Source organism: Musca domestica, unplaced genomic scaffold, assembly GCF_030504385.1.
Source record: "Musca domestica strain aabys unplaced genomic scaffold, Musca_domestica.polishedcontigs.V.1.1 22, whole genome shotgun sequence".
NCBI classification, from domain to species: Eukaryota; Metazoa; Arthropoda; class Insecta; order Diptera; family Muscidae; genus Musca; species Musca domestica.
The window spans coordinates 1,909,652-1,935,817 of record NW_026712262.1 but is presented as its reverse complement, the minus strand read 5'-3'; the positions used below and the strand labels follow the sequence as shown (position 1 = coordinate 1,935,817).

Here is a 26,166-nt window from a genome sequence, read left to right as displayed (position 1 = left end):
CAAAAACGACGTCAGCGGGAATCCTCTGCACATCTGAAAGGGTGACATCAAAGGATATCATATCACAGAAACTTTCAAAGAAGGCCTCTGCGGTGCCTAAATTGGATGTACCACCCTTCAAAGCAAGAGAAGGCAAGGCTGATGTTATGTCGACTTAACCGCAGACCAATAAAGAGGCTGCCGAATCCCGTGTAACTACGCATCCTTAAACCTAGCCAAGTCAGTACGATTGGTAAAATTTGACCGGATATATAATTTTTATACCCTTCACCTGGAAAAGGAGGGTATATTAACTTTGTCATTACGGGATATTCGTCGTCGTATATTCATAACCAGAATAAAATTCTAAGTAGATTTAACGATGTCCGTCTGCCTGTTGACGTAGAGCTTCAAAATTTGTCAGAACCAATTGTATTGTGTCTAGGATAATTGGTATTGAAAATACCACACGTTTTCGTATAGCCCCCATATAACGGTGCATCCCGATATTCGCTATTTTGATACTTTTTGGGACATTTTTCCACGGATTTGTCTAAAAATTAGTATTTGTAGTTCTTAATAAGTTCTCAATCCGATTTTTTACTTGTTAGGAATAACTTTAAGATTTTTTTTTTTGCTAAATTCTGGATTTTTTGTATGGATTTCCAACCAAAAATGCCGTGTGCTACCGTGTGCTTTATATGAATTATACGTTTTTATACCCTCAGCCATATGGCTAGAGAGGGTATATATCATTTGATGCGGCCAACTCTCTCGAAGGAAGTAGTCGATTTGATCCAAACTGGGTACATTGAAATATTATTGTCAAACTTAGATCGAGTTCGGGGATGGGCAATGTCGGTCCACTCCTTCTGGTACCTCCCCTACAAAATGTCAACATTTTTAAAGAAAATAATTTACTGCACAGAAATAGAAAAGATAATACGGTTTTGTTCCATCTTTGCAAATCCTAATATTTACATCAGAGTCATGTAAGGTGCGAAAATGGACAATATCGGTTCACTCCATCAAGTACCTCCCACACAAAGAGTAAAAATTTTGAATAATTATAACTTTATATTGTCTTCAAATTTCACACCTCACAAAATTTTTATTAGCCTTAGGTCTGGTGTGAAGATAGAATCTATAGATCCACTCCTTCTGGTACCTCTCCCATAAGGGGTCAAAGTTTCGAACATTCATTAAGCTCATAACACACGAAATTAACAAATTATCAGACTTGTCACATCTCAGTATTTCCATAAACACAAGATCTGCTATAAATATGGTAGATATCGGTATATGCCCCACAAAGGATCAACATTTTGAATATACAAAACGATCATAAAATCCGAAATAAGCATCCGGTACTCTCTAAATTACACACATCACAATATTTTTATTAACTCAAGGTCTGGTGTGAAAATGGAATATATCGGTCCACTCCTTCTGGTTCCTTCCCCACAAATGGTCAAAAAGTTTGAGTATTCATTAAGCTAATAAAACACGAAATTTACATCCAATCCCATTCAGACTTGTCACATCTCAATATTTCCATAAACACAAGAAACACTGTCATAAAGATGGTAGAGATCGGAGCATTTCTTCTGGTACCTCCTCTACATAGGGTTCAAGTACTTATGTATACTTATGTCTGTCATAACTTGCGAAACAAGTCGGCGACTCTTTACAACTTGCTATATCTAAATATTTCATTTAACCAGAAATCAGATATGAATATGTTATTTATCGGAATCTATGATTTCGCATAAAAGTGGATATAAATGTTCGATTTCCTTCAAATTTTGCACATACCAATAATTTTATCTGTATTGGATGAAGTATGAAAATGGAATACTTCGTTCCGCTATATCTGTTACCTCACGCATATTTCCACATTAGTATATCAGACTTAGGTCAGATACGAATTGCTCAATATTGGACAACTGTGCCTGCGAGACAAAAGTGACAGACGTTGTTAAATTAACTCCAAATTGCCTGAAACAAATATCGTATGAAACAGTTTTTTCGTTTTCCCTGGAAAGTAACAAGGCTGAGGGAAGAATGCGAAAAAAGAGACATAAATAAACACTCTCACACAAGAATGCATTTTTTTGTATCCGTACTGTACGACTTTTCCTACCTAATCCACAAAAATATTCTTTAATTACTTTTTAGCATTTCCTCTCATTAAAACAAAAAAAATGTTTGTTCAAGGTATATTTAAAACATCAAATGCATTAATATGATAATGTGTTTAATTAATTTAAAATCCCGATATTGTTCATATGAAAATTCTGTTGAAACAAGTACACTATATTCATCAGAACAGAAAAAAAAATCAAATCAGGTTATATTGGACGTTGGCTATTTACAGACTTCAAAGTCCAGCACTAGCCAAATTCACTGTCATTTTCAATTCGTTGACTAATCTGTTCTTGAACTTCGAATTAATTGACGCTGCTTCATGGAATGCATTTTTTTGTTTGAAAAACATTTGAACGGACGCGTGTAAATGTGCATTTTATATTTGCTTTTATGCACGGCTTATTTCAATTCCAGCAACTACGACAACAACAACAGCGATAGTAGCGGCAGGCACAAGCAAAATCATAGCTTTAATCGAATAGAGCTTACAAATGTAAAACTACAAATAAAACAGTAATCAAATCGTTACGTTTTATTAGCGATCATGATGCAGGGGAGATTAATACGAATGATATGTACCCTGCGTTTCATAACGAATATAAAATAGAGCACTGCAACTTGAACCTAAGCGATGATGCATCTACCTGTATTCTTCTACCATGAAACTAAACCCGATGCTGAACGATTAGACCCACAAACTAGAGAGGGAGAGAGAGAGAGATCTTGAGATTGTGTGCCGTTTATCGCCTTCAGTTCTGATTTGATGCTTTTAAGTTCTAATTGATTATCAATGCGTAGATTTCAGTCGCCTGTTCAAAAGTAAATTTTCCTGCCCAGAATGTACTGTACTGAATGTCGAGAATAGGCATTCCTTTAAGTTTCGTGTTGCCAAAAATACAACGACCGTATGAACATAGTAGAAGTGATGCCATGAATGTGATCACTCATGAAACTAAACCCAATGCTCAACGATTAGAACCGCAAATTGGAGAGAGATCCTAATATTGCGTGCTGTTTTTCGCCTTGAAGGTTACAATGTTTTGCCATAGCTAATCTGACTTCAGATTTGATTTTGTAAGATTTAATGGTATTGAGAGTCAATATCAGTAGGCAGAGTTCAAATCAGTTCAGTCTCCTTTCAGAAAAGTACATTTTCTACCTAGAATGAATGCACTGCGACTGCAATCTAGCTTGTAATGTCCCCACGAATGTTACAAAAATACAACAACCATATGAACATTGTAAAAGTTATGCCAATCACTTCGAATACAACGCCATGCTGTTGTTTTTGTAATGTTTTCCTATAGCTAATTTGTTTTTAAGGAAGATTTTAGAATTCCAGTACACTAGAGTCGCCTTCTTGATAGTAAACTTCTTTACCTAGAATACACTAGGTATCTATCTTGTAATTTCCCCTACAGAATAGGCATTCATTTAAATTTCCTGGTGTCAAAAATACAACGATCGTATGAACATGGTAAAAGTGATGCCATTCAAATTTAATGCAACGCCATTCGTTTTTATATCCATAGTATAAAGGGTATATTAAGTTTGTCATTCCGTTTGTAACACCTAGCTTCCGAACGTAATGAGGTAGGTTGGTAGAATTTTACTCAAATGTATATTATGTCTACAGAACTTTTGGTATTGAAAATGGACCATGTTGGTCCACGTTTTGGTATAGCGCCCATATAATGGTGCCTCCCTATTTTCGGCATTTGAGTGATTTAAGCGATATTATTCACCGTAAATGATTAAAATTTGGTATTTGAAGTTCGTAATGGATACTACAGCCTTAGACAGAAAATTGTCTGTGCAGATCCACGTCTTCGTATAGCCACCATATAACGGTACCTTCCGATATTCGGTATTTTGATGATTTTTGCGACATTATTCACCGGAATTGTTTCAAATGTTGGTATTTGAAGTTCGTAATGGACACTTTAAGCCCATGACAGAAAATTGTCTGTGTAGGTCCACGTTTTGGTATAGCCCCCATATAATGGCACCTCATTATTTATCGTTATTTTGAGTATTTTAGTTACATTATTCCCCGAATTGTTTCCAAGTTTCGAATTTGAATATTGTAATGGTCTATGACAAAAGTTGCCTATGCAGGTTCACGTCGTCATATAGACCATAATATAACAACTACATTCGGTATTTTTAAGATTTTAACCGCATTTTATTTATTTATTTTTTTTTTTTGACAATTGCCAAATTCGTTCCAAACGGTGGAGGGTATTCATAGTTCGGCCTGGCCGAACTTACAGCTTTTTTACTTGTTTTCTTTCTTCTTGCTATGCGAAACTAAACTGGTTCTTCAAAGATAAATCCGACAAGTACGTTTACAGTGTACCAAATTTGATAAGCCAAGTGGATTTAAATTGTCATTCGTCAAAAAAAAAAAAAAAATTCTCATAAATAAGCTTACACCGGTAAAAATTTCTAATATAAACATATAAATAGTGTGTTTGGAGAATATATTTGAAGCCCTCGAAATACTTAAAATCAATATGTAAAGTTAATATTTTAGATCAATGGTTGGTTGTACTTGCTAAAAATATAAATAAACATTCTGCAGTCTCACAACTTTGGATAGGGTATTCGAAAATCAAAATAAACTGACCACTACCTCTGCCAAGCAAAGCGTTTAGCTTTTTCAAACAAAAAACAAACAAACAATTAATGGTAGAAATATTTTCAACAAAACATTTTATCAATTATTTTCAAAAACAGTCGTAGTATTCGTTGTCCGTTCGTCTAACAATGATTATTGTTGTATTCGTTGTGTTTCAATATTTTATTGCAATGCCAACAACAACAAAACGGTTAGTTCGCCGAGATTTCTTGAAGCGTCGATATGATCAACGGTGATAATTGTAGTAGGCGGACGGGTTGAAGTTAAAGGTGGTGTTTGTGTCGGTGTCGATCGCTGCTATTAATTCCTAGTCTGATGTACGTCCTGATAACGTTCTATAATCACTCATCATTTTTCAATTGAATTTTGTTTGAATTAATTTTTGAAATGATAAGGATATTTGAATTGTGTTTTTCTTTATTTCCTTCTGTGGTATGAGGAAGCCATGACAATTGCAAAATGAAAACTATAATCGCAATTTAAATTGAGTTACTGCTGCCAGCAACGTCTTAAATTTTATTAACGTACTCCAATAAATTGTCGATAATGACCTGATAATGTGCAACTTGACAATATGTGTGTGTAGTATGTAAACAACATTGACCACCAACCAGTTTTCTTATCACGCAATATGTGTTTTTCATTATTTAGTTAGGCGGATTGATTAAACTGCCGAAAACTGTTAACATTTTTCAAAGGGTGGTGCATTTCGGTATATTTGTTTTTGGCCAAAACGAAATAATTTGGGTAATTAATCCTGCAATGCTTACTAGAAGGATGGATCTTGCTGTAGACATAATAAGAGAGGGATATTTGAATATTTCTCGAAGTGTTAGAAAATTTCAAGGTCAATAAGGTGGTTAGTAGTTCATTTTAACACATACATATAGTAAACAATTATTAGAAACCGTAAGGACAATTAGGAAATTGGGAAATTTCACGGTTTTAGATATATGAAATCTGAACATTTTTCCATTTACTTGTTATTGTTAACAGAGACCCCATATTTCTTTTGACGAAAATGGATTTAAAACATTTTGAGTTGATCAAGTTTGTGATGTTTGACCGTCTGTCAAATATAAATCTTGGATATGACAATCCACACCTTCAAATACCTCCCCACAAAAAGGTCAGAATATTGATTAATAATTACTCATGAAAAAATTGAAATGAGTGCCAATTTTTTAATATATTGGAGGAGTGTAAAAATATAACAAATCGGTCGATTTTTTGTGGCAGTGCAACTGAAATCTCGCTCTCAATATCTTCCTCAGAAAAGGCATTCCGTTAAGTTTCGTATTGGCAAAAATACAACAACCGTATGAGCATGGTAAAACTGATGCCAATCAAATCAAAGACCTAAAATGGTAAAGACTAGACAAAATGCATTTTGAGCAAATGGTTTGTGTCTACAATACGGCTCATGACAGAGGAATGTTAATATAAAAAACACAATTACAAACACGAATGAGAAATAAGAGTTTGAAAAATCCAAAAATGTGGCTTCAAAATTCTAATCCATAGACTTTCCCAGTTAATTGCATATTGCCTAAGCGGTTTAAATCGCCTAACATTGCTAACTATGTTGTTACGATATCATAACAACAGAGGTATTTTCACAGGGTTGCCATATCTTGACTCTGTCTTGTCCCATCTTTACACTTCTATGTCTTTGATCAAATCGAATGCGACGCCATGTGGTTGTTTCTTTCTTCTACCGTACGAAACAAATCACGATGCTCAGCGGTTATACCATGGTAGAAGAATGCAGGAATGCGTTGATGCATTTAATCATTTCAATTTCAACAATTTTAACGAATTTGAATAATTTTTCATTCAAAACTTTAAATTTCAAAATTGTATTGACAGTTGTGTCGATGCGACTACCTGTATTCTCCTAACATGGATATATGCCTTGAGATTTCGTGCCGACTATCGCCTTCATGTTTAGAATGTGTTATTATGGCTTGTTTGTATTTAAGGAAAACTTGAGATTTGATTTTCCAGGATTTGGTGGTTTTAATAGCCAATTGACTATCATCGCCTTATCGCAAGTAAATTTTTCTGCCTAAAAAGCCCTGCAGCTAGGATCTACAAAGGCATAGAAGTGTAAAGATAGGACAAGACAAAAATAAAATATGGCAACCCTGTGAAAATGCCTCTGTTGTTACGATATTATAACAACATAGTTACCAATGTTAACTGATTTAAACCACTAAGGAAATATGCAAATTTTTGGAAAGGTCTATGGAATAGAATTTTGAAACTAATATTTAGAATTTTTCAAAATTTTATTTGTTATTCGTTTTTGTAATTGTGGTTTTTATATTAACATGTCTCTGCCATATGCTGTTACTCTATTTAATGTAGACACAAACCATTTGCTCAAAATGTATTTTGTCTAGTCTTTACCATTTTAGGTCTTTGGGATCTATCTATTTTGTAATTTCTTCCCCGAGAAAAGTAAGAAACAACAGCCTTCGGAGTAATTGGCATCACTTTTGCTGTTCCTACGGTCGTTGTGTTTTTGACAACAGAAAATGAAACGGGATCCACATTTCGTGTCGACAAAAATGCAACGACCGTATGAACACGGTAAAAGTGATGCCAACCAAATCGAATGCGACGCCAGTAATTGTTTTTTACACCTTCCACCACACATAGTATGGAAGGTATATTAATTACCTCATTCCGTTTGTAACTCATCGAAATAATAATTTTCGACCTAACAAAGACAATTTAGCGCTGTTCGTCTGTTGTAATCATGCTGGAGAGTCAAAACGAATTTAGATAGGAAGCTAATATTTTGCACAGATTAATCTTCAGGCATGTCAAGTTCGATGTTGGGCTATATCGGTCCACGATATCGTATAGGCCCCATATAACTGTACCCCCAATATTCGATATTTTAATGATTTTAGCCAATTTTTTCAATGGATTGTCTCAAAATTCACACAAGGAGTTCCCTCTGACTACATTACCCTCCAAAATAAGAATTGTCTAAATAGATCCACGTATCGTATATCTCCCACATAGCGGTACCTCCTGATATTTGGTATTTTGATTATTTTAGGCACATTTTCAATGGAATTGTCTTAAAATCCACAAAGGAAGTTTCTTCTGAGTCCTTAGCCGGCTGGAAGAGAATTGTCCATATAGGTCCACGATCATAGACAAATGAAAATATAGACAACCAAAAGTTAGTTTTGTCTTTTTATCCAGGTGGCTCTCTCCATGTTTTGCATAGTCAACATGTTGATTTACGCGTTCAAGCCACTCGACTTCGAAAACACATTTTATCGCTTTTCAAGAATTTCACTGGAATATTCCCATATTTTTCGATGTCATCACGTACTTTTCAGATGTCTTTTTTTATGAAATAATTTTCAACTGACAAATATCCTACAATTTTTGTTATTTTTAACATTTTCAAATTGAGTGACTTCAAAATTCCCACTCAAACCCCTGAAACGACATATACGACATCTGCTGATCCGATTTTTTTCGAAGATGAACGGTGAGAGCATTTCGTTGTCTATATTTTCATTTGTCTATGCCACGATATCCTATATATCTCCAATTAAACGATACCTCCCGATATTCGGTATTTTATTGCTACTAGTAACATTATTCACCAGAATTGTTTCAAATTCGATGATATTAGCGACATTATTCAACGAAATTGTTTCAAATTTCGTATTTGAAATTCGGAATCGGTACTACAGCCTATTACAGAAAATTACTTTTGCAGGTCCACGTCTTCGTGTAGCTCCCATATAACGGGTTTCATTTAAGTGTTATTTTTCGATGGTTTATTTATTTATTTATTTATTTTTTTTTTTTGGAAATTTTCGGAGGAACCGAGCTCGATCTAAGTTTGATAGCTATATTACGATGTACCAAATTTGGAGGAAATAGGAAAAACCCCATTCGAGAGAATAAGTGCCAGATTTGTTTGTTACTTTACACATCCCAATATTTTTTTCAATATTGGAAAGGGTGTGGAAATGGAATAAAAATATACGCAGGGGAAGCAATTGGAGAATGATGCCGATATAGTCCAAACCTCGCACGTCGTAATATTTATATCAGATACTGGTCAGGTACGAAAATGGTACCTCCCACCCTTTCTGGTACATCTTGCCCCCAAACCGACTGATACATTCTTACTTGTTTTCTTAGTACCGTTTGAAGACTTAAAAATCTCCATATCTCAATAACAGACACCAACAGAGATTCCATATCAAAGTTCGAAATTCAAGCTTTATCCCTTCTCCCAATATTAAATTTAGTACCACTTAGTACTATTTGAATAATTATAGTACAAATTTCCAAAACCACCTCTATACCTCAGTCCTAGATACCATAAGAGGACTCAATATCAAATTACAGGATCTATATCAAATTTCAGGATTTCAGTTCTTTTCCATCACTGAATACCATATTTAGTACTTTCTGAACAACTATAGTACACATTTCCTAAACCACCTCTATATCTCAATTACAGATACCAACAGTGACCTTTTTATCAAATTTTTGGATTCCAACCCTTTCCCTGCACCCAATACAAAATTTAGTACCATTTAGTACTTTTCGCACATATATAGGACGCATTTCCAAACCACCGCAAAATCTCAAACACCCAATTGGTAACCTGAATATAAAATTTCAGAATAGTATTTCTATACCTTCACCCATTATCAATTATATTAATATTAGTAGTATTCGTACAATTATAGTACATATTTCCAAAACAACCTCTATATCTCCATCCTAGATTCCAGAGACCTCAATATCAAATTTCAGAATATTAGTACCATTTAGTACTTTTCCTACAAATATAGGACGCGTTTCCAAACCACCGCATAATCTTAAACACCCCATTATGAATCTTTCTTAGCCCAATACCAAATATAGTATCATTTAGTACTTTTCGTACAATTATAGTACACATTTCCGAAACAATCCCTATATCCTAATTCCAGATACCAGGAGAGTACTCAGTATCAAATTTCGGGATTCCAGCTTTATCCATTCACCCAACACCCAATTTAGTACCACTTTGTACTTTTCGAACAATTGTAGTGCATATTTTCAAAACCAGATGTCAATTCCAGATATCAATAGTTATATCTACATCAAATTACAGGACTTCAGTTCTATCCCTTTTGTGTCCTTGTAGTACCCACTTCCAACCACCTCTTTATTATACAAAGCTTAAAAATGCCAGCTTCATCTGTTCTCCCTAAACGAACAGTTCCAAATTTAGTACCATTTACTACAGTTTGCACACTTAGTACACAAACGCCTTCATGTATTAAACTTATTTTCCTACCCTGATTCCCATGCCAAATTTCTATCCGTTCACATAATACCAAATGGTACTACTTTACAAGTTTATTATCATTTTAAAAATTTTCGTGACCTTAAAGTTCGAATTTCCTAAAAACCCTTTGGTATATCTGTCTTGCACTCCATCAGTGGCTCTCATTCCAAATTGCAGAGTTCTAGCTCATTCCGTTTGTCCTATAGAAAGTCTTAAATTTTTAGTTCATCTTAGTACTGTCGAACTCTTTTACTACGAATTTCAAAAAACCCAGCCTTATCACACGCCTGCACTAAGACTGATCCTCGGCAAAATTTCAGTCAGTTATTTCACTAATCTTTATATTATGATTGGCTCACCCTGTATTAGTCACATTTTCGCACATCTTCTCTAAAACAAGTATTTTTTTTTCGAATTATTATCCTCTACCAGACCGAGTGACAAAGCAAAATTGATAAATGCTATGTGAAAAAATTCTCATTTCATGCGGAATTTTGTTTATTGATATTGACACCCATTGTAGAGTTGGAAAGCGGTTAGATTAATTTGTCCAATAAGACTTTACGACCCTACTCCGTATCATATCGTCAAAACGATAAACTAAACAATCAACCACATTGGCCATTGAAGAAAACGTGCTACCCCTTATTATCAGGCGAGCGGGATGTCATATCAGTGGAAAAATTTTTGATTATTGGCCAGCGACTAAGCTAACAAAATATATTTCACTAAAAATACAAAGAGAACTCACGTTAAAGGTTTAGTACGTTGTCGGTGGTGGTGGTCTAGACGTTGGACAATATCGGGATTTAAACGTAAAAACAACATTTTGCGAACATTGAACGACTATATCAAGTGTGCTGTAAATTAAATGCCTTGAAAACGAAACAAAGAAAATGAGTTCCGTGAAATATGTTCTCTGCGCGGCAGTGATTCTGCAATTCCTGGCCACTGGATTTGCTGGAAATGTGGCCACAAACACAACAATAAAGGACATTGAAGATACCAACGTTTTAATGGATTATGAAGCAAATGTGCCAACGTGGTCGGTGACCTTTGGCGAGGTGCTGTTGAATATGTCCATGTTTGAAGTTCGAACAATTGAGTTCGAAATACACAACATAGATCCAAGCTGGTCTGAAGGCTATGAATTTCACATTCTCACCATGGATCATGATCTGCTCAAGCTTAGCCATAACATATTCAAGCTGAAAGACTTGCAATCGGAAAACAATGTCTGGAAGGGTAATTTCACAGCGGAAGCCATATTTTTGGGTCGCAGTGAAATCTATGTGGAATTACATCTGCCCTCAAGTGAGGGGCAACAAATGGAAATGGCCCTGGAAACTCTTGAGGTGATTGTCCTACGTCGCATTGGCACCATGGATTTTGTGTTTCAAGTTTTGGTGGGCTGTTTTGTGATGATATTGTATGTAAATTTCGGAGCCGTGCTGGAGCTGGACGCATTGAAACGTATTCTTATCAAGCCGATCGGCCCGGCCATTGGTTTTGTGGGCCAATTTATTGTTATGCCAATTTTAAGTTTTCTCATTGGCTATTTTCTGTTCCATGACATGATCGAATTGCGTTTGGGTTTGTTCTTTACGGGATCTACACCTGGTGGCGGTGCATCGAATATTTTCACCGTGGTATTAAATGGCAATCTAAATTTGTCCATAACCATGACGGCCATCAGTAATCTGGCAGCATTTGGCATGATGCCAATATGGATATTTACACTGGGTGCTCTCATCTTCAAGGATGGCAATTTGGCAGTGCCTTACAAGACAATTGCGGCCATGTCATTTTCATTGGTTATACCATTGGGCATTGGTTTGGCGCTGCAGAAATACGCCCCCACCGTGGCAAAGAAAATGTCCAAAATAACAAAGCCTTTGGCGTTGATTTTTATTATTGTCATCACGGGATTTGCATTCACCGTCAATTCGTATATGTTCAAGCTGTTCTCGTGGAAGGTATGTATAAATGGGGAGCTGCCTATTATATTTCAGGCAGAGCTCGGATTTTCTCGTTTTTATTAAACTACGGTATGACAAGAAGAGTACTTGGAAAAAATTCATTAAATACTTTTGTGTGCAGGATATATTCCCATATAAAAAACAGGACAATTTAATAATTTTGTTTTGTTTTGCTCTTGTTGGTGGCAGTTTCGTTCCAGCCATCTTTCATTGGCGTCATTGTTTGCACTTTTGTGCCAGACACCATTTCGAAATTGGTTTGGTGATAAAATGCCAATTGCACGCTTATCACTAATTCAATAAAATGAGTTGACTTTAAAAAAATCTATTTTTGGTCATAGTATTCGAATTCGATAAACTTCAATTCATTCAATTGATTTGTTTAATAAACAGACGAAGAATAGATTAGTTCAAGTGCTGAAAATAACAATGTTTGCCAGTAGAATTCATTAAGATGTGGAAACAATGAGAAGGAACATATGAAGATCGAATAATTCGAATGCAAGACATCTTCCATGTTTCTCAACATTATACTCTTGGCTTTTTTAAAACCCTACGACATTCGAGCAGTTAGAAATTTATTTTTTTTTCCTTAAAACAAATTAAAACAAATTCCTGAAATTTTTTTCTTTAAAACCGAAAATCCTTAGGGGGCTTGACTAAGCATTTTCAATACGGAAATCGTTGAAAAAATCACAATTTGGCCAGAAATGCATAAAATTACTCCAAGGGCTACGTATTCATATATAAAAGAGTAGAGAAATAACACACTGACCCTGACGAAACGGCTGAAGTTCAATGTTGGTGCGTAGGCGTGTGATGAGGCTGCGTTTTTGAAAAATCGTAGTAAAAGGGTACGAAAAGTACTAGAATGTACTAAAAATTAAATACTTTGCATTAGACAAACGGAATTAACTATAATTCTAAAATTTGAAATAAGAGTCACTGTTGGAGTGCAGGATACATGTACCCAAGTGTTTTTGGAAATTTGAACTTTAGGGTTACGAAAAGCTCTAAAATGGTATTAAACTTCTAAAATGAAAAAAAACTTGAAATTTGGGATGCGAATCAAGGTTGGAAAGTAAGTGCTTTTGGAAATGTGTACTAAGTGTGCGAATTATACTAAATGGTACTAACCTAACTAAATACAGTTTGGTTAAGAGTGAACGGATGATCCTGCAATTTTGAAATTCGGTACTTGGGGTTCCTGTTGGTTGTAGGTTTGTGATAAAGGGGTGGTTTTAGAAAAGTGTATTACAATTACACGCAAAGTACTAAATAGTACCAGAACAGACAGATCTTAAAATTCGAAATTTGGTATTGGGGTCTGTATTTCTGTCTGTTCAAGTGTATCCTGGACATATGGAGGTGGTTTCAAAAACCTGTACTATAATTGTACGAAAAGTACTAAATTGTACTAAATTTGGTATTGGGTAAAAATATAGAGCTTAAATCCTAAAATTTGATCGTAATGTCAGTGCAATTGAGATATGGAGATGGTTTTGCAAATACGTACCATAATTTTTCGAAAAATACTAAAGTAGATATTGGGTGAAGAAATAGAGCTGATATCCTGAAATTTGATATTGAGGTCTCTGTTGGTATCTGTAATTGAGATCTTGTGGTGGTTTTAGCTATGTGTACTATAATTCTTCGGAAAGTACTAAGTGGTACTAAATGGGGTGTCAGGTGAAATGATAGGGCTGATATCCACAAATTTGATATTGAGGTCTCTGTTAGTATCTGGAATCGAGATATGAAGGTGGTGTTGGGAATGTCTACTATAATTGTACGAAAAGTACTAGATAGTACTAAATTTGGTATTGGGTGAAGAGATAGAGCTGAAATCCTGAAATTTGTAATCTGGAATTGAGATCTGGTAGTGGTTTTGGTTGGTAGTTGTTCGAATTGTGTGTTGTCGAAATGCGTATTGTGAGTGTGCGAAAGGTTCCAAATGCCCAAAAATGCGCCGTTCGATGTTGAGATAGATATGGAATTCTGAAATTTGAAACTCTTAGTATCTAAGGTAGAGAGAAGGAAGTGGTTTGGGCATGTGTAGCATTACTGTACGAAACGTATAATAATAAATTTGGTATTGGGTGAAGGGACAGGGCTGAGGTCTCTGTTGGTATCTGGGATTGAGATATGGAGGTGGTTTCGGATATGTATGCTATAATTGTACGAAAAGTACTAAATTTAATATTGGGCGAAAAATAAAGCTGGAATCCCGAAATATGATATTGAGGTCCCTGTTGGTATCTTTATTAATGGCCGAATAACAGTGTTGTACCATCAGTACGAGAAGCTGCCCTCATACAAAATGTCAACACTGTAGCTCTGATCAATAGTTTAATAACAGGTTCGTACTATTTTGTGCTTTTTTACTTTCGAACTCCTTGAAATGGAATTTTCAAAATAATCGCTACCTTCTACACTATCAGTGCCAATTTTATAATTTTAGCTTAACTCCATTTGAAAAAAATGTTCACGACGTCTGAAAACCATATTTCAAATGTTAGATCTAATGGTACAATATTGAGAACCTTTTTGGTACAAAATTTCAAAAACCTTACCATATCTCATGTGTGAGATATGTTAAGATTCGAATGCTAAAATTACAGATTTTTTACTAAAGTACCTTACTTAAGTACATTTATGTATTTAGTACCTAATATTTTTTAGTAATTATAACTTTTTATACCATATTTCTACACACACTGCATTTTAAGGCCACTTCACAACGGAATGACCATTTCACAACGATGACACATACATTTAGCACATTTTTTGGTACCAAAACTGTACTATTTATAAAAACGATTTTCGAAGAGAATTTTGAATTTTCAAGCAAAGCTAAATAACAAATTTTAGAATTCTGTGGCTAAAAGTACAATATTTAGTACTTTCTCGTACATTTTTACTATAAATTGCCAGAAATATTTTATCCAATATCCGAACATTTTTTAAATTATTTTAGTACGAATCTCTAAAATCAACAGCTCTAGGCTGTAGCCTTTTTTAAAAAACTTAGCGAGATGGAGAACAGGCCAGTTCTACCTAAGAAAATGAGGCAACAGTTCGGTTGCTTTGTTCTCCCATAAGCCTTAAGGGCATATCACCCTCCGGAGTCTTTATGCTATCTTCCTATTGGTCATTATGTAGGGATCAGGAAAAATGGCAACTGCAAATTTGGAAATTGCCCCCATTATATATTCTTTTTATCATAAAAACTAGCTCTAGATTTAAATATTTTTCATAAACCTCTAAATTGTTTGGTTTTCTCTTTCTTCCTTTACAGATCCTGGTAGCCAGCAGTGCCCTACCCTGGATTGGCTACATAATCGGCTGGCTAATGGCCATTGTTTGCCGTCAATCGCCTCGTGATGCCCTCACCATTGCCATTGAGACGGGCATACAAAACACTGGCATTGCCATATTTATGTTAAGTTTCACCCTGCCCCAGCCACAGGCCGATATGACAAGTGCAGTGCCGGTGGCCAATTCCATGATGACACCCATACCGTTGCTCATCATCTATTTGATTAGGAAAATCTTTTGCCGCACCAGTATCGAAGAGGTGGAAGAACCACCGACAAAAGAGGCTAAAATAACCGAAGTAGAAGCTATTATGGAAAAGGGCGAACGTAAAGTTGGCCAAAAGCTATGAAAACAGAAAAACGAACAAATCGATAAATCGTGATAATGAGAATGTGATTATTTCTAAGAAATAATATAATTTATTTTAGTAAAAAGAATTGTTTGTACTTATTCGTTTAGGAGTTAAGTTTTGTTATAGTGAATTATATTTGAAAACAAAATAGCTGCAATTTTAGTAAATAATTAACTTAATAAATATTTGTTACTTTAAATATGTATTTAATAATTAAATAATAAAGAATTTTATGAACATCAGCAAAAATGGTTCGAAAAGCAAAGAAGCGTCTTGATCGAAACTCGCGTCGCAGTGGCTGAAAAATGGCTCGTAAGCTGAACATATCGCAATATTCCATTCGGCATACATTGAAAAATGAGCTCGGGGTAAAGCCATTGAAATTCCAACAAGGCCAATAGACTCAAAAGAGCTAAAGAGTTGCTTCGCTTGGCCGAAAGTGGTGAACTGCCGAATTTGGCTCTGATGAGAAAACATTCGCTGTCCAGCAGTTTGTAAACAAAGAAAATAATCGTGTTTACTTGCCAAAGAGGTCAGCTGAAAATGTGCACCTTCGGTTGGCTACAAGAACTCAAGCGCCGGCCATGGTGATGGTGTGGGCCGCCATAACAGCCGATGGCAGATCTCAGCTCGTATTAAACGACCGTGGCATCAGAATAAATACAGAGTATTGTAACGAAAATATTCTGGAGGGTGTATTAAGGCCTTGGGCACGCAAACATTTGGCCGCAGATCTTGAACTCAGAATGGTCACAAAATGAAGTTCCTCGCTTCATTTCCAGCACACAATGGCCACCAAAATCTCCGGATACCAATCCCATGGACTATTGTGTCTGCAGTATTTTGGAAAGCAAGGTTGGCACTAAAAACTACCAAAGTGTCGATCACCTGAAGCAAGCGCTTCGCCGGGAATGGACCAAAATACGGCAGAGTAACAATTGGGCAGCGTGTGACGGTTTCATTGGCTGTTTGAAGGCCATAATTCGTGCCAAAGGTGGCCAATTCGAACAAATCTAAACTTATTCTAAAATTTGATGCTAATTCCGACATTTTTTGCTTTCATTCAATAAAATTTAAAAAATAATAAAAATTATGGCGTTTGACTTTATTGCAGTTTTTCTATCTCACCTTGTATTAACAAAAAATGCTATTTATCGATGTCCGTCTGCCTGTTGAAATCACAATTTTAAACCACATTATTTGACGTAGAGAATTTGGCAGAACAATTTGTATTGTATCTAGTATGACTGGTATTAAAAATGAGATATATCGGTCCACTTGTTGGCAAAGCCCCCATATAAAGTTACCTCCCGATATTCGGTATTTTGAGGTTGTTTGAAACAAATACAAAAATTGGTATTTGTAGTTCGTAATGGGTTCTAGCTTCGACGGCGGAACATACCACAGCTATCTGCTACAAAATTAGGAGTAGGAACACGTTTCTCAAGTCTATGGCCGGCAGTACTTGGGAGCTGATAAATAACCTTTGTAGACCTCTTACAATGCGATTGGCCGGACTGTGGCAAACTATGCGGCTCCGTTGTGCTCCGCCGATGTAAGTGCACCCGAATGGAAACACACGCAGTGCTGCTAGAACACCATCCTAAGAACCGTTATAGTTTGCCTCCGCTGACCATCTGCATGAGGAGGAGGGAAATACTGTCGATGCAACATTTGCTTGGGTGTTATAAACACAACCATCCTAATCACCATCTGGTGGAAAGGCAACTTACGCCCAGGCACGTAAGGAAAGACCTTTATGATCTAGAGAGGAAGAGAGGTACAGACATATAACAGAGATATAAGAGAGAGCCTCTAGATCAACAGGTCTATCAAGTAGTACTGAATAGTATTTACTTTAATGCGGTTACGGTAGTAATAATAGAATACAGAATTCGCCTGCCATCGCAGCTGAAGAACAAGAGCATCTGCTACAAGCCAGAGTTACAACAACTAACTCGCTCCGCCAAGTCTGAGAATTTTGTGTCAGCCGCTCGAAGCGACCTTAATTGACACATTAATGTGTATGTAACCCTTGGAAGTATCGCTACTTAATTTCCTCTTGGGGTATTCTTAAATCTTGAGTCCCTCGGAATTGAACTCTTTACGATTCTCACCGTACGAATGCATTGCTTGAGCTTTACTTACCAGTGTAGGGTGGTGTTCGATTTCGTCCAGACTTGGTGCATCGTATTATTGTCAAACGTAGATCGAGTTCGGAGATGGGCAATATAGGTCCATTCCTTCCCACAAAATGTTAACATTTTCAAATTTACTGCACAGAAAGAGAAAGGATGCAAATTTAATTATTTGCATCAGTGCTAGGTTCACTCCATCAAGTACTTCCCCCACAAAGGGTCAAATTTTTTATATATATCCTTTCAAATATTTTGAATTCTTATCCGAAATTGGTGGAACGTAAAAAAGAGAAAAAACACGACTAATATTATTTTTTTGAAAATATTTGTTATAATTTTATAGCCTTCATATCGGTTACGATAAACTGCAATAAAACGGGAAAGGGGCTGGCGGTAGGCGAAGCATGCCATCATATCAGATGGCAGAGGTCTTTATCGTCTTTACAGGTGATTTGAACCAAAAAAAAAGAAATTTCTTCAAAATGAAAAGTGGAAAATTTAATCCAGTTTGCGAACTGAATGAACGGGGATAAGACGAAACGCGAAGTACAAGCTCCAAAAAACTCGAAACTCAAAATTAAATAAGTGAAAAAGAAAAACAAAAGAAGAACAAAAAAATGGGAATAATTAAACACATATTTTGCATTGCGGTAATAATTCAGGCACTGGATTATGTTTTCGCAGATAATTCAAACGCGAGTGCTCTCAATTCAACAAATGAAGATTTCCCCAATGAATTTGCACCCACATGGCAGGTTAATTTTGAAGAGAAAAATGTCAATTTATCCATGACCCAAACAAAAGTTATACAAATGGAAATATTGAATATGGATCCAATCAAATGGGGCCCAGATTTCGAACTGCACATATTACCCATGGATATGGAGTTGATGCGCTTAAGCCACAATATCATTATAACCAAAGACCTGAAGGCCGGCCAAACAACCTGGAGGGGAAACTTTACAATTGAAGGCATTTTCTTGGGTCACAGTCCAATCTATGTAGAGTTGAGAAGTCGAAAATCAACAGAGAAGGCTCTGGAAACTCTGGATGTAATTGTCTTGCGTAACATTGGCACAATGGATGTGGCCTTTCGGGTATTGGTGGGAGCATTCGTTATGTTGCTGTATGTCAATTTCGGAGCTGTTTTAGAGCTGGATGCCCTAAAGGAGATTCTGCTGAAACCCATTGGCCCGGCAATTGGTTTTGTGGGACAATTTTTGGTTATGCCTGTGTTAAGTTTCTGCATTGGTTATTTTCTGTTTCGCGATATGATTGAGCTGCACTTGGGCTTGTTTTTTACCGGTTCCACACCGGGCGGTGGAGCTTCGAATATTTTCACCGTCGTTTTGAATGGCAACCTCAATTTATCCATAACGATGACAGCGATAAGTAATCTGGCCGCTTTCGGTATGATGCCGCTGTGGATATTCACTTTGGGTGCTCTCATCTTTAAGGATGGTAATTTGATTGTGCCCTACAAGACAATTGCCAGCATGAGTTTTTCGTTGGTGTTGCCGCTTTCGATTGGCATAGTATTGCAGAAATATGCTCCGAATTTCGCCAAGAAAATGTCGAGATTATTGAAGCCGTTGGCGTTGTGTTTCATTGTTGTGATTATGGGATTTTCGTTTACGGTCAATTCGTACATCTATAAGTTATTTTCATGGAAGGTAAGTACAAAATAAGATTAGAGAATTGAAAAAAAAAAAAATATTGAAAAAATTACCCAGGTGAAATGAAGTGGACTTATAGAATATCAAACGGTTCCATTAACAAGTAAAAAAAATAATAAGCTCGGCCGGGCCAAACTTTTAATACCCTCCAGAAATGTGGCAAAAAACATTAAAATGCCGAATATCGGCAGGTACCGTTATATTGGGGCCATACCAAATCGTGGACCTACACATACAATGTTTCGCCAAAGGAGCTAGAACCTATTATGACAAATACCAATTTTCAGACAAATCCGTGAAAAAATGTGGCAAAAATCATCAAATTACCGAATATCGGGAGGTACCGTTATATGGGGGATATACCAAAACGTGGACCTATAATTACAATGACTCGCCACACGAACTAGGACCCATTATGATCTACAACTACCAATTTTCAGAGAAATTCTTGAAAAAATGTGTCAAAAATCATCAAAATACCGAATGTTGGGAGGTACCGTTATATGGGGATTATATCAAAACGTGGACCTATACATACAATGTTTCGCCACACGAACTAGAACCCATTATGACCCACAAATACCAATTTTTAGACAAATCAGTGAAAAAATTTGGCAAAAAACATCAAAATACCGAATATCGGGAGGTACCGTTATATGGGGGCCATACCAAATCATGGACCCATACATGCAATGTTTCGCCACCGGAGCTGGAACCCATTATGACCAACGAATACCAATTTATAGACAAATCCGTGAAAAAATGTGGCAAAAACCAATTAAAATACCGGATATCGGGAGGTACCTCTATGGGGGCTATACCAAAACGTGAACCCATACATGCAATGTTTTGCCACACGCACAGGGACCCGTTATGACCTACAAATACCAATTTTCAGACAAATCCGTAAAAAAATGTGGCATAAATCATCAAAATACCGAATATCGGGAGGTACCGTTAAATGGGGACTGTACCAGAACGTGGACCGATATATCTCATTTTCAATACCAACCATCCTAGACACAATACAAATTGCTCTGCTAAATTTTGGCGCTCTACGTCAAATAATGTGGGCTGTATCGTGATTTCAACAGACAGGCAGACGGACATCGTTAAATCGGCTTAGAACTTTATGCGGATTATGAATATATATACTTTATGGGGTCTACTACGAATATTGAAGGATGTTACAAACGGAATGACAAACTTAATATACCCTCCATACTATGGTGGAGGGTATAAAAATCAAGTGGTAACGTACCAAAATATTAAAGATCTTCATGTGATCTTCAGCTAAATATATCTAGAAATGTAACCAGTAGAGTGGTCCCAAGTACGAGTGGTTTTAAAGCGGATCCTAAATAGAAAATATAGGACCGCAAGAAAATTCCTCTAAGAGGTCCTATATAGACCAAGTAGTTTCAACCAGAGCTGAGAAATTTTCTGTTTGAGTGAATTTCAATTTCTACTCGAATTTGAGTGAAAAATCGGAAATAGATCGAGTAAGAATGAGAATAAGAGCTAACATGCTTTGCCCACTCTTATGTTCTACACACATCAAATAAAAGAGTAAAGAATAAACTTTTTGTAACTCGTCCTCTTCATTCTGAAGTTTACCGAGGAGGATATTTGTAAAACCATTGTATAATGGACCAACATCCAAGTTTTCGGTCAATTTTTCTCCATATGTAGAAAACGACTATGACCTCAATAGCTATTTTAAAATTTCAGCTCTATCCCTTCACCAAATTTAGTAACATTTAGTACGCATGTCCAAACCAATCTACATCTCTCTATCCGAGACACCAGTAGTGATAAAAAAAAATGGTACCATTTAGTTATTTTCGAACAATTATAGTACTCATTAGCAAAACCACTGCCAAACACCAACAGAGACCTCAATATTAAATTTCGGGATTCCAGCTTTATGCCTTCAACCAATACCCAATTCAGTACCAATTAGTACTTTTCGAACAATTATAGTACACATTTCCAAAAAAAACCTCCAGATCCTACTCCCAGATACCAAGAGAGACCTCAATATCAAATTTCGGGATTTCAGCTCTATTCCTTTACCCAATACTCAATTAAGTATGACTTCGTACTTTAAGAACAATTAAAATACACATTTCCAAAATCACATCCGTATTTTAAGCACAAACACCAACGGTGACATCTATATAAAATTTCAGAATTTCAGCATATTTCCTTCACCTAATACCAAAATAAGTAGAATCTAGTACTTTTCGAACAATAATAGTACGAACTTTCAAAGAAAAATCTCCATATTTCAACCTCAGATACCAGCAGTAATATCAAATTTTCCTTAATATCACATTTCAGGATTTCAATTCTCTAATTTCTCCATTACTAAATTCAGTACAATTATAGTACGCATATCCAAAACTAGCTCCTTCTCCCACCCACAGACACCAACAGTGACAAGCATATCAAATGTCAGCTCTATCCCTTCACTCAAAACCAAATAAAGTACTATTTAGTACGTTTAAATTATAGCACACATTTCCCACTCCACATCTACATATTTCAGATACAAAAATCAAATTCACCCAATACCAAATTTAGTACCATTTAATATTTTTCGTACAAATATAGTACGCATTTCCAAACCGCCAAATCTCAAACCCAGAACAATCAGCAATCTAAATATCAAATTTCAGAATTTTATCTCTATCCTTTTACCCAATACCAAATATAGTACCATTCAGCACTTTTCGAACAATTGTTGTACATCTTTCCGAAACCACCTCCATATGTCCCAGGCTACACATGAACAGCGACCCTGATAGCAAATTTCAGATTTCAAGCACTATCTGTTCGCACAATATTAAACTATACCAAATATAGTACTATTTAGTACATATCGTGCTCTTGTACACATTTCCAAAAATAACTCTTTGCCACAAACCTAGCACCAACAGGGACTTCAATACCAAATTTCAGATTTCAATCACTATCCAATTACCCAATACCAAATTGTACAAATATAGTGCCATTTAGTACTTATCGGGCACTTGTAGTATACATTTCCAAAACCACCTTTTTGTCACAAACCTACCACCAACAGGGGCCCTAAAACAAAATTTTAGCTTAGAGAGAATTTTTAGTTCTATCCGTTGGCATAATACCAAATGCTACCATTTTTTAAAAAAAATGGTACCATTATAAAACTTTTCGTAAAGTTAAAGTTCGCATTTCCAAAAACCCTTTGATACATATATCCTACACTCCATCAGTGACTCTCATTCTAGGCCATTCTGTTTGTCCAATACGGCAAAAAAGGGCCTCTTTGAACTAAAGGTTTTAGGCCCTAGGTCCCTTTGGACCAAATCCGTTTCATGGCATTTTGAGTCGATCTAGCGAAGTCCGTCCGTCTGTCTGGCTGGCTGGAGAGAATCCGATTTGATCCAAAGAATCCGATTTGATCCAAACATGGTACATCGTAATGTTTTTGTCAAACTTAAATCTAGTTCGGAGATGGGCAATATCGGTCCACTCCTTCTGCTACCTCCCCCCCAAAAAAGGTCGAAATTTTCAAAGAAAATAATTTACTACACAGAAAAAGAGAAAGGATACTCCGATTTTGCTTCAACTTTGCAAATCCTAATATTTGCATCAGTGCTAGGTCAGGCGCGAAAATGGAAAATATCGGTCCACTCCATCAAGTACCTCCCCCACAAAGGTTCAAAATTTTGAATATGCATGAATCTCTTAAAACACGAAATTAATTCTTTACAACTTGCCATATCGAAATACTTCTCTTAACCAGAAATCTGATAGAAATATGTAATTTATCGAAATTGATGATTTCGCATAAAATTGGATATAAATGTTCGATTTTCTTCACATACCAATATTTTTGTCTGCATTCGATGAAGTATAAAAATGGAATACTTCAGTCGACTATAAGTGGTACCTCACGCATATTTCTACCTTTTCCAAAAAGTTGCTCATATCCCATATAAAGTATAGAAATTTTCGATATAGTCCAAATCTGGCACGTTGTAATATTTATATCAGTCTTAGGTTAGATACGAATTGGTCAATATTGGCCAACTGCTTCGGAACCTCCTAAACAGTTTGAATAATCATAACTCCAGGCTTGGGGTATACATCTGTTGGCATAATTGTCATATCTGTATGTGCACTGTCGAAATTTTATGGAAACTTGTTGAAAAAATCGAAACTCCTTCTTATAAGGCAAAATTGTAAAAGTATAAAGTTGGACTTTGAATTCCTGAGAGGCCATTTAATAAATTTTAATAAAATACGCAAATATTTTTTTCTCAAGCAATTTTAAGCAATTGCCATAACCCATAAAATTTACAAATACTTTTTACACACTAATTAAAAAAATTATTCCTTTTTCTCTTTTCAGATTCTTATGGCCAGTAGTGCCCTGTCCTGGCTGGGTTACCTTATCGGTTGGGTATTTGCCGTAATATGTCGTCAATCGGCACGCGATGCCATAACCATTGCCATTGAGACAGGCATACAAAACACAGGCATTGCCATATTTATGTTGAATTTCACCTTGCCGCAGCCACAGGCCGATATGACGAGTGCAGTGCCGGTGGCCAATTCAATGATGACCCCAGTACCTCTGCTATTGCTCTACATTATAAAGAAGATATTCTTCCGTAATAAAACCAAGGTGGAAGAGGGTAATGTTGACAAGGATCAAATTGAATATCAAAAAGTCGAAACAATTATGGTGAATGAGAAGAAGGAGGAAAAAGAGGTGCGCTCTGATCCGTAAATTAGTTGCTGTAGATAGTTTTATTTAATCATAGACGTTTTAATAATGTTATACGTATTTGTGTGGATGTTTTTAATTTTTTTAATGCTGTAAATATGACTAGACAATAGCAATGACTTAATAAATTATGGTAATATTTACCCGATTGCTTAATACCCTAAAATGCATTTTTTTACAAATGAAGATAATGACTAAGGAATTCCAAAAATAAAAAAATAATAACAAATTGTAAAAATGTAATCTCCTGGAATTTCTTTTTTATTATACCCCAAAGTGAAAATAAATTTCCCATGAACTTGCAGATGTTATCTTTCAATGTGGACACGTGTGGCATTTGTCAGATGATTAAATTAATTATCGTATATTCCGATTTTATTTAACGAACGAGTTAAATATAAACATTTTGTTGTTCTTTTTTTATAAAAACTTTGGTTGTTTTGACCTAGGGATGGCAGCTAAATCCAGAATGCAGTTGAGAGATAAACGACTTATATATTTATGGATATTAATGGATAAATTGAAATGTATGAAGACCCCTTATTTAACTGGACATTTTTTTAGAGAATTTTATAGAGAATTTCATTACCAAAGAATGGATTTAAATATACAGGGTGAGATGAAACAACTGCAACAAAGTCAAACGCCATAATTTTAACTTTTTTTATAACTTCATTGAATGAAAGCAAAAAATGTCGGAAATAGCATCAAATTTTAGAATAAGTTTAGATTTGTTCGAATTGGCCACCTTTGGCACTAATTATGGCCTTCAAACCGCCAATGAAACAGTCACACGCTGCCCGAATGTTGCCCTGAGGTATTTTGGGCCGTTCCAGGCGATGCGTTTGCTTAAGGTGATCGACACTTTGGTATTCTTTAGTGCGAACCTTGGTTTCCAAAATACTTCAGACACAATAGTCCAACGGATTGGTATCCGGAGATTTTGGTGGTCATTGTGCCCTGGAAATGAAGCAAGGATCCTCATTTTGTAACCATTCTTGGGTGGCGCCTGCTGAGTCCTGCTGGAATGTTTAAGGACCAAAATGTTTGCGTGCCCAAGGCTTTAATACACCCTCCAGAACATGTTCGCGATAATATTCGGTATTTATTCTGATGTCACGGTCGATTAACACGAGCGGAGAGCGACCATCGGATGTTATGGCGGTCCATGGCCGGCGATTGAGTTCTGGTGGCCAACCGAAGATGCACATTTTCAGCTGAACTCTTTGGCAAGTACTGCTGGACAACGAATGTTTTGTCATCGGAGAAAACCAAATTCGGCAGTTCACCACTTTCGGCCAAACGAAGCAACTCTTTAGCTCTTTTAAGTCTATTTTCTTTCTGTTATGGTGTAAGTTCTTGCAATTTTTGGGAATTTCAATGACTTTACCCCGAGCTCATTTTTCAATATTTGCCGAATGGAATATTGCGATATGTTCAGCTCACGAGCCATTTTTGGCCACTGCGACGCGGGTTTCGACCAAGTCGCTTCTTTACTTTTCGAACCATTTCTGCTGATGTTGCTGTTTTCTTCCGTTCACTTGCTTGATGTTGGGCTACGCTACCAGTATCACGGTAACGAGCGATGGTACGAGACGCAAAAATGTATTCACATTTAAATGCTGGAGTGCCCTAATTATAGGCACTTGTAGTTTTCCAGTCAAATATAAAGAAATCACACTATCATCCTTGAATTCCCACGAATAACTTTTTTTCTGGAAAATTCTCACCAAAATGCTTTTGTACGCTTGTAAAAAATATGTCCTGAGACGGATTTTTTCCAAAGAGACCTAGGGTCTAAAACCGTTATTTCGATGAGGCACGTTTTGGCC

At 36.1% G+C, this 26,166-nt stretch overlaps 3 protein-coding genes across 4 annotated transcripts in view; 2 read left to right on the top strand and 1 right to left on the bottom strand.

The window, feature by feature from the left end:
* The window catches only part of LOC101891776 (NIF3-like protein 1), a 39,484-nt gene that overhangs the window by 6,690 nt on the left and 6,628 nt on the right, over nucleotides 1-26,166 (bottom strand). The window lies entirely within an intron of this gene.
* LOC101890383 (hepatic sodium/bile acid cotransporter) lies at nucleotides 4,946-15,918 on the top strand. Of its 2 annotated transcripts, none has more exons than XM_011296001.3 (3): nucleotides 4,946-5,085; nucleotides 10,853-12,070; nucleotides 15,372-15,918. In XM_011296001.3, exons 2-3 carry the CDS (start codon nucleotides 10,991-10,993, stop codon nucleotides 15,738-15,740), a joined length of 1,449 nt encoding a protein of 482 aa, XP_011294303.2. In that variant the 5' UTR covers nucleotides 4,946-5,085; nucleotides 10,853-10,990; the 3' UTR covers nucleotides 15,741-15,918. The 2 variants fall into 2 exon arrangements, with proteins under 2 accessions (XP_011294303.2, XP_005187880.2); XM_005187823.4 differs by having other exon boundaries at nucleotides 10,618-12,070.
* LOC131802609 (hepatic sodium/bile acid cotransporter-like) lies at nucleotides 18,234-24,386 on the top strand. The gene is made up of 2 exons (XM_059122959.1): nucleotides 18,234-19,554; nucleotides 23,957-24,386. Exons 1-2 carry the CDS (start codon nucleotides 18,499-18,501, stop codon nucleotides 24,335-24,337), a joined length of 1,437 nt encoding a protein of 478 aa, XP_058978942.1. The 5' UTR covers nucleotides 18,234-18,498; the 3' UTR covers nucleotides 24,338-24,386.